Genomic DNA, 9,008 nt, shown 5'->3' on the forward strand with positions numbered 1-9,008 from the left:
CCGGTACGTAGTTAATGCTCTTTCGTACGACCACCACAAACAACTGCAGAAGAAGCATCAACTAAAGAAGATGAAGCTGCTCCACCTCCTGCTTCTTGGGCTGGCAGGTACTCTGGGATAGGAGGGCCAACCCTCTTACTCTCATTCATCCCTAACGGTCATGATGATTTGTTTAGCTCCGGTTTAGCTCCTATTCACCCCCCTCCCCCCTGCCCATCATACCACCAGGGCTGGTGTGGTGGACGTCGACCTGCCCCGTGTCGGCAGTGAATGTAATTGAGCTGCCCTGCGGCAGGAGCGATGGCGCCCTCCTGTGCGTGGACTCGTTCGCCCAGGCCGTCATCAACACGATGTCCGCCGACAGCGTCATCCTCATCTATCCGGGCACCTACGACTTCACCGAGGTCAACCCCGTCTACGTCCTCGCCTCCGATCGACTCAACATCACGCACGTGCCCTGCCTTCTTTCTTTCGTTCGCGGCCTGATCGTTGCGCTTTGGCTGACCGATGCGCGCCTGCAGTGGCCTGGGCGAGCCGGGCAGCGTGGTGGTGAACGCGTTGGGCCAGGCCCTGCGGCTGTCGGGCGCCGACGTCACGATGACCAACGTCACGGTGCTGGGGGGCCTCGATGTCCGTAACTCGGCCAGTCTGACGCGGGTCATCGTCGACAGCTCCGGCTTCGATCGTAAGCGCCCAAAGCCCACCGCCCCCCCCCAAACCTCAACTCAATCCTTTTTCCCCCGCAGGCCACGGCATCACGGTGACCAACACCACGCTGCTGACCATGGACTCGGTCACCGTCACTTCGGGCGCCACGGCTGGTGCGGCCTCCCGCTCGCTGTGTTTGGTGCTTTGATGAATGTTGGTTCGGCCCCGTCCGCGCTCAAATCATTGGTGTATTCGTTTGTGTCTGAACAGACACGCACGCGATCTACGCCGAGCGGTCGCACATCAGTGCAGTGGGTCCGCTCACCGCCCATGCCTCTGGAGCGGGTACGGACCAGCGGCGCCATCCCTCACGACGCCCAGTCAGCCGCACTGTCTCACTCTCTCCCGCCACATTCCAGGAAGCCACGGCATCTATCAGGTCTCTGGGACCACCAACTGCGCCTCCACCCTCACCATCCGCGCTGACGGTGAGCGCTCCTCCCTCTTCCCTCTGCCCAGCTGTTAGCCACTCCACTCACTCGGGCTTGGTACGGGGCAGAGGGAGACGGCCTTCTGCTGCAGGCGGAGACTGGGTCGACCCAGACGTTCACCGTTGGTGGCTCGCTTGGGATCGAAGCTGGATTGCTGGGTGCGCGCAAAGCCTGACCCTCGCCTCGCCGATCAACGGCGGCTCACCAGAACTCATGGGGGCGGGGCGGGGGTCTGTGTGGTGGGCGACCACACAGCGATCAACACTTCTGGCGTGATCGTCAAGGTCCTCGGTTCTGCCGACGTCGCTTCCAATGGTACCCTGCGCGATGACGCTTCCGTTTCTACCACTGCTCGCTTGAGCCATGCGGCAAAGCTCACAACTCGCACCGTTCGCCCCCCAGGGAGCTACGCCGTCGCGGCCTCCGCCTTTGGCACTGTGGAGTTCCTGAACGAGCGACCCAACGTGTACAACGCCAACAAACGTACACGCTCGAACCGGTCGTGCACCACTTTTCCGCAGCGGTGGCCCCTTTCAATTTACCACCGTGTGTGTGTGTGCGTGTGCGTGCGTGTGCGTGTGCGTGTGCGTGTGTGCGTGTGCGTGTGCGTGTGCGCAGAGTTTCTGATGGCCCAGGACGGCACGATCGTGCTGCGCCATGTACTATCCAACCTCACGTTCGACTGTGACGGAGGCACCATCTCGTCGGTGCCCTACTCCCACGTCGGTACAGCCCCAAGCCTGCACGTCGCACCGCACACGCTCCACAAACGAAGCATGTGACTGACGTGTGCGGCGCTGTTGGCAGTGTCACCCGCGGTGGCGGCGGTGTGTTCGGTCAATCGACTGGCGGTGGTGCTTCTGGGCGACGAGGACGAGGTCGTCATCGCCTCCAACACCGAACAACAGGGTCTCGTCATGTCGCGCGTCGACGTCAACGTGAGCCAGGTCACCTTCGTCAACTTCCAGTACTACGACGACATCGATCCTTCCCCCATCAGCTTCAAGACATGTTTTTTCTATCTCGGTACCACCGCACGCACATGCGCACCGCACACGCCCATCGCACACACTCAAATGTTGTCATGCAGGGCATTCTCTGTCGCCGGGCGTGTTCGATTGTCCGCTGTTTCTGGAGCGTCCCGGGTGGCGGGTGACGTTCCCGGTGACCTACCAGTACCTAACGGGCCTGGGCCGCACCACCGTGCGGGCCGTGAGCGGACCCGAAGTGCAGCCGCCCGCCGAGCCCGTGATCTACTCCAACCAGAGCGCGCTCGTGCCGCTTGCCCTCCAGCTCAACGCCTCCTCGCCCATCCTCGACATCATTCCCTCTTCCACTGGTGCGTGTGCGTGTGCGGTGGTGCGTGTGCGTGTACGCGGTTGCGGTGAACTGACACGACACACGCGGACAGAGTCCAAGGCCAACGTGGCGTTTGGCAACGTACAGGAGGTGACCCCGCTGGGCGAGGTGGTGTGCACGGCCGACATCCAGGTGACGGGCAAGTGGGCGGAGAAGGCCAACTCGTCGTCGAGCGCCTTCCAAACGTTCGGCTTCTCGTCGCCGCTCTTTGCCGGCGCGCAGTCCAACACCACCCGGATCGAGATGGAGTTCACCCTCTTCAAGGCGGCCGACAACGTGACCTACGCACCCTCTTCGTCTTCGTTTTCGTCTTCGTCTTCGTTCTTTAGCAACTACTCGTTCGCGATCGACCCGTCGCTGGCCAAGTTCTCGCTGTCGCTCCTGTCGTGGCCGTGGAGCTCGACCAACAACACGCTGCGGGTGAAGATCAACATCCGGCCGGCCTTCACCGACCACCGCGCCCTGGCCGGCGTCCCGCAGCCGCGCATGACCACCCTCGAGCTGTTGGGCCAGCCCGACGTGCAGACCAACGTGCGCCTCGTCGAATTCGCCTTCAACACCACGCACGAGCTCCCCGTCAACTTCGCCGCCGACCCCAGCGACTCCACCGTCGTGTTGGACTTTCCCTACTTCGGGGCCTACCTCTACTACGACCCAGACTTCTCGCTGCTGGTGGGCCACAGGAAGGAGGAGAGCGGAAGCGGCGGCGGGAGTGGCGACACGGCGCTGGTGGTGGCGGTGTCGGTGGTGGTGCCGGCGGCGGTGCTGTTGGTCCTGGTGGTCTTGGCCGGCGCGACGGCCGTGGCCTGGTGGCGCCGACGACAGAGCGCGGCCAGCTCCCGGGTCATCAGCTTCGACGGCCACGAGGGCGACGAGGCCAGTGAAGCCCTGTGATCCCGGGTCATCAGCTTCGCCGCTGTACAATCATTTCTTTTGGCTTTCGTAAAATTTCCTTGGTTTCTTTTTTGAGCTGACGTCAGCAGGCGCTCTTGCGGAAACAAACTCGATTGTTGCGCACCAAAGAGTGAAAATGGCGGCTGGGAAGGGCGCCGCGGCCTCCTCCCTCAATTTAGACCTCTACATGGAGCAATTGAAGAGGTACGAAGTTAAGACGCTGTCAGAATTGGGCCACTTCTTTCCCGATTAAATGTAGATTAAATGTTTGTTTGGAAATTCTCACACGGCTGTGCAGGGGCGAGGTGTTGCCCGAGCGGACCGTAAAGCAGCTTTGTGACAAGCTCAAGGAACACCTCATCTACGAATCCAACGTGCTCAGCCTCTCATCCCCGCTCACCATCGTTGGCGACATCCACGGGTAGGCCCTGTATTATTTTTTGCATATTATTTATTTTTTGCATTATTTTATTCATTTAATGAATAATTGATTTTTTTTTTTTATTTATCTCATTATTTTATTATTAGCCAATTTTGGGACCTGCTGGAGCTGTTCCGAATAGGCGGCAACCCGCCAGACACCAACTACCTCTTCCTGGGCGACTTTGTCGATCGAGGGTACGTCGTGCGTGCGTGTGCGTGTGTGCGGTGGTGTGTGCGTGTGTGTGCGGTGGTGCGCGCGTGTGCGGTGGCACGACCGCTAACACACACGAGTGTGGGCTGTGCAGGTACTACAGCGTGGAGACGATATCGCTGCTGGTGTGCCTCAAGCTCAAGTACCCCAAGCGCATCAACCTCCTCCGCGGCAACCACGAGTCCCGGCAAATCACCCAGGCACGCCACACGACCCTCTGCACACGCACACACGCACGCGCAACCGCACGCGCCCAATCGCACACGCACACGCACGCGCGCCGCCGCACGTGCGGCTGAATGGTATGACACACATCACAGGTGTACGGGTTCTATGGCGAGTGCATGCGCAAGTACGGCACGGCTAACGTGTGGCGCTACTTCACCGACCTCTTCGACTACCTCACCATCGCCGCCCTCATCGACAACAAGGTCTTCTGCGTCCACGCCGGTATCCTCCCCTTACGCACACGACACACACGACACACACACGACACACGACACACACGACACACACACACGGCACAATGTCGGGGCTGGACGCTGACAATGAATGAATTTTCCAGGTCTGTCGCCGTCGGTGGTGTCGCTGGACCAGATTCGGGTGTTGGACCGGTTCAAGGAGATCCCGCCGGACGGTCCGCTGGCCGATCTCGTGTGGTCCGACCCCGACCCCGACCGGCCCGACTGGCACCCCTCCCAGCGGTACCCTTCGACGCTGCCTGCCCGTTTCTCTGCTCTCCAAACGCGCTTCTGACGGGGCGTGAGCGTGTGCGTGTGCGGTGTTGCATGTGCGACAGTGGTGCCGGGTACACATTCGGGGAGGGTGTGGTGAAGAAGTTTCTGGAGAGCAACGGTCTCAACCACATCGTGCGCTCGCACCAGCTCTGCATGGACGGCTACCAGGTAAATTTGTGGCTGCTCGCCTATCAATTAGGCCTCCGTTGCGCTGTGCTTCTGCTCGAAGGAATGACCAGCTGACGTTGCCGATGACGCAACTGCAGGTGTTGTTCAACGACCAGCTCTCTACGGTGTGGTCGGCGCCAAATTATTGCTACCGCTGTGGCAACGTCGCTTCCATCCTCGAAGTCAACGAACAGCAGGAGAGGGTACGGCATCTCATCCTACCACGTTCGTGTGCGCATGTGGTCTCTTACGCTACGCGTTGGCCCAACCCACGACTACGTGCAGTACTTCAATACGTTCTGCGCCGCCCCCGAAAGCGACAGCAAGACGCCCTCCTACGACACCACCAAGGAGGTTCCCGACTACTTCGTGTGATTCAGGCCTCTCGTCGTCTTCGTCTGGACTGCGCGTGCTTGTGCGTCAGGGAAGTGTGCATGGAGAATGCACGCCGACCTGTAGTAGCAGGCTGCTTGTACCGCTCGTTGTTCAGAACAATGTATTTTTTCTTTTTCATCATCACCACATGACGATGGCGAGCTCATCATGAAGCTACACTGGGTGAGTGTTGGTGCTTCTTCACCAGCGTCGACCCATTGGGCCGTAGTTGCCGGCCTGGCCGGCGGCCCAGGTGTTGAGGAGCTGCTCAAAGTAGGACTTGGTCCGGCTGAAGAAGGCCACGTAGTCCTCCACGACCTCCGGCGGCACCTGCTCGGCCACGTCGCCCCTCTCCTGCTTGTGCTTGAGGTCCCGCACGAGCCGCCCAAAGAACGACTCCATCTCCATCCCCAGGTTCACCTGCGATGATGGCGCGCATGTGCGTGTGCGGTGGCGCGTGTGCGGTTTGATGTTTAGAAGACGACAACACACACCACCGCACGCACACGCGCACGCGTACCTTGTTGGAAATGGGCTGTTTGCCGTGGATGTAGATGACGAGGTGGCTCAGGAGAATGTAGAGGGCCAACTGCATGCAGTCGTAGAGCACGCGGTGCTGGTCCTGCAGCTGGAGGCTGATCTTCTTCAGGGCCTTGTACAGCGTGCGCGTCGCTGCGCTGTCGCCTCGCGACGTGGCCCGGTGGCCCGCGGCGGTGCTGGTGAGCTTGTCGACCAGCGACGCCGTGTAGACAAGCAGCTGGCGGGGCTGGCCCTCGCGCACGACGCCCTCCTTGAGCTCACTAGCGCACACCTTTGCGATGCACGAAAAACGCGTCAGCGCACGCGCACGCGCACCGAACACGCACCACCGCACACGCGCGAATGAAGAGTTGAGGGAGTCAGGGACCTGCAGGATGCCCTTGATGAGCAGGCCGAGGGTGGGTCGCGGGGGCTCGCCAAAGGGCGTGCTGATGCCGCCGAGGCCTCGTGGATTCTCATCCTCCATAAGCATGTCGTCCTCCGCGTGCAAACCGGCCCGCTTCGTGGCAAGAGGCATAGAGGGCGCCTACAGCGGGGGGGGGGGATCATCAGCATGCCGTGCTTGTGTGTCGTGTTGTACCTCGTGTGTGTTTGTGTGTGTGTGTGTTGGTACCTGGAAGAAAAGGTCGGGATCGAAGAGCGGACGATAGGCATCCCAGTCAATGTGCCGCAGTCGTGGGTCATCGCGCGCGGCCGCCAGAAGCGTGGGCGCCAACTGCGGGCCGACGGCGCGCAGGAACGAGAGGCAATTGCGCAGGATGTGATGCATGCGCTGCGCCACCACCAGATAGAACGGCCGCACTTCCGTGGCCTCGCCCTTGGACTTCCGCTGAGCGCCCGCATCCGCCGTCTCCGCCGATTCGGCGCTCGGCTCCTTGTCTTTGCTCCGCCCCGCCGACTCGACGACGATGGGCTGCGCCAGCATCTTCTGCTTCTTCGTAACGGGCTGCGCAAAGACAGAGATCTGCGCCGTGTGTGTGTTAATGGTGACCAAGGGAGGAGACGAGACCTCAAGGGGACATACTTGGCCGCTCTGGAGCGCCACCACCAGGTTGTACACGAGCCCGAGCATGCGGTCCTGGTAGTGGCTCGCGAGCTTGATGCTAAGGAATCGCCACTTCTTCCAGTGCAGCCCCAGCTCGTAGATGAGCGACGCCACTCGTTCGGCCTCGTCGAGTTGGGCCAACGTGTACGGGGCGGTGGGCACGTCGATGCTCCGTGAGACGAGGGCGTTGTGGATCGCCAGGAACTCGATCGCCTGTTCGACCAGCGGCTCGCTGTAGGCCAGCGTTCTGATCATTCCACGTTTGCAATATTGCCCGACGTCAGCGCACCACGCCGTGCAGCACGTGGGTTGTTGGTGTGAGTACCTGGCGATGGCCGTCGTGAGAGTGAGGATGAGGCACCACAGACGATGCCACGTGCTCCGTTTGCCCTGTGGTGACGCGAGACTCGGAAATGAGCGAAGAAACCGCAGTCAACAGTCGAGAGGTGGGTGCAGCGTACATTGGCGTAAGTGACGTGCATCTCGTGGAAAGCGCGGAGGGTGTTGTTGCTCAGCACACGCATGATACCGGCGAGCGCCAACGTCTCGGTCATGATGGGATCGGCGGACATGGACAGCATCAGGTGGATCACCAGCTCGGCCGTCTTTTGCTTGTTTCGCACGATCTGCGACACCTTGGCTGATTCGGTTTCGCTGTTGAGAGCTGCGATCGCCACGGATGTCTCGTTTTCCTCCAGGTGGAGCGATTGGTTCAGAATTTCCACCAGCTTGGCGTACACGCCCAGGTGCTGCAAGTGGTCATACAGCCGCGTCTTGTCTAGAATATCGCACAACGATCAGAACCAAGGGTGCTGTGACACAGCATTGCGTCTGTGCGCGTGCGCGCGTGTGGCCGCCAGGTACCTTTCGTATTGAGAGTAAGCGCTTCCAGAATAGCGATGACCGTGTGATTGAACTCGTGTCGTTGCACCAGCTGGAAGGCCTGCGGCAAGAGTGGCGACACCGCATCTGAGAGTGCCTGCGTCGATTTGCTGATTTTGGAGGGAACACAACGACAGTGAGCTCTCTTCGCTTATCCCCCCCCCCACAGATGACGTTCACGTACTCGCTGTGTTGGGCGCGAAGCAGCACAAGCAGACCACCTAGGAGGGACGCCGTTAACGGAATGTCGATGTCGGACGTGAGGCTACGGCGCAACAGCGCCTCCTTGAGCGCGAGGCCCACGTTGACCACAGGGAACAGCTCGTTGTCACCTGGTGTGCATGCGTACGTGTCAGTTGCACTCCAAAGGCCATGTTGGGCGCCTGCTTCAGCCTCAGCTTCTGCGCTCGTACCCTCCTTCTCCTTGCCCTTGGCACTCGCTTGGCCGCTGTTGGCGCGGGCGTAGTGGTGCTTGAGCAGGAACAGCAGCAGGCTGGCCATTTCCTGCAGTCGCTCGTTGACGATCTTGTCATTTTTGTCCTCGCGCTGCAGTGCCGCAGCCAACTCCTGAATGAGCGACGCCGATGCCTGGGTGGTGATAAGGAATACAGAGCCTTTGAGCCTCCACACATATCTTGTCGTTGTGTACACTTCCAGCGGAGAGGGGAGGTTTGACACGCACCTGAGGCACGGCCACTACTGAAGATGCCGTCTGCTTGAGGCTAGTGATCTCCAAGAATGCCCGCCTGTAGAACAAGAAAAAGTGGAACGATGAGCGAACTGCGGGCCTTGTGTGTATGCGTGTGCGGGAGTACCAGGAGTGAATAAGCTCGTGCTGGACGTGGAGTATGGAGAGCATGTTGTTCACCATATGCACAGCTCGCATGAATTCGTGCGCGTTGAAATCGGATCTCTTGGTCTGTATAACGCAGACAATTGATTGTGTGAGATCAGGCAACTCGGAGGAGAGCAACCAGCGGGGTTATTGTCTATTGTGGCGTACGCTTGCAGGAGTGGCAGGGGCATTGCCGTTCCTCTCCTTGTCGAGGATGTCGGAAAGCTTGTTCTGGAGCAGCGACGCGTTGTAGTAGTAATCTATGCCGTAGTCACGCTCACCCTCTGCGATGGGCAGGAACGCGTCGATCGCTGTCTGAATGGTTTCCAGATCCTGCACGCTGGTCTCGGTTCTTGCCATGGCTCGGCCGGGGGTTGCCGATAGCGACACTGGCATCCCG

The 9,008-nt window shown here is 60.3% G+C and overlaps 3 protein-coding genes across 3 annotated transcripts; 2 read left to right on the forward strand and 1 right to left on the reverse strand.

Moving 5' to 3' along the window:
• Positions 1 to 70: 70 nt before the first annotated feature.
• Positions 71 to 3,392, forward strand: ACA1_136180 (uncharacterized protein; the record flags this gene model as incomplete). The annotated part of the gene is made up of 13 exons (XM_004333372.1): positions 71 to 107; positions 229 to 352; positions 522 to 685; positions 747 to 821; positions 919 to 993; positions 1,068 to 1,136; positions 1,208 to 1,297; positions 1,395 to 1,454; positions 1,542 to 1,622; positions 1,758 to 1,865; positions 1,947 to 2,165; positions 2,230 to 2,478; positions 2,551 to 3,392. The coding sequence occupies 13 exons, from the start codon at positions 71 to 73 to the stop codon at positions 3,390 to 3,392; spliced, it is 2,193 nt and encodes a 730-aa protein (XP_004333420.1).
• A 136-nt stretch (positions 3,393 to 3,528) lies between these two features.
• On the forward strand, positions 3,529 to 5,306 carry ACA1_136190 (uncharacterized protein; the record flags this gene model as incomplete). Its single annotated transcript, XM_004333373.1, has 9 exons — positions 3,529 to 3,596; positions 3,691 to 3,813; positions 3,921 to 4,010; positions 4,121 to 4,151; positions 4,347 to 4,476; positions 4,592 to 4,730; positions 4,826 to 4,931; positions 5,030 to 5,134; positions 5,217 to 5,306. 9 exons carry the CDS (start codon positions 3,529 to 3,531, stop codon positions 5,304 to 5,306), a joined length of 882 nt encoding a protein of 293 aa, XP_004333421.1.
• A 201-nt stretch (positions 5,307 to 5,507) lies between these two features.
• ACA1_136200 (uncharacterized protein) lies at positions 5,508 to 8,968 on the reverse strand (the record flags this gene model as incomplete). The annotated part of the gene is made up of 13 exons (XM_004333374.1): positions 5,508 to 5,726; positions 5,827 to 6,117; positions 6,214 to 6,372; positions 6,460 to 6,792; positions 6,871 to 7,138; positions 7,217 to 7,281; positions 7,353 to 7,669; positions 7,756 to 7,883; positions 7,958 to 8,105; positions 8,187 to 8,361; positions 8,456 to 8,519; positions 8,589 to 8,692; positions 8,777 to 8,968. 13 exons carry the CDS (start codon positions 8,966 to 8,968, stop codon positions 5,508 to 5,510), a joined length of 2,463 nt encoding a protein of 820 aa, XP_004333422.1.
• Between the last annotated feature and the right edge of the window lie 40 nt (positions 8,969 to 9,008).

Source organism: Acanthamoeba castellanii (genome assembly GCF_000313135.1).
Source record: "Acanthamoeba castellanii str. Neff unplaced genomic scaffold scf7180000084702, whole genome shotgun sequence".
In the NCBI taxonomy this organism is placed as follows: domain Eukaryota; phylum Discosea; order Longamoebia; family Acanthamoebidae; genus Acanthamoeba; species Acanthamoeba castellanii.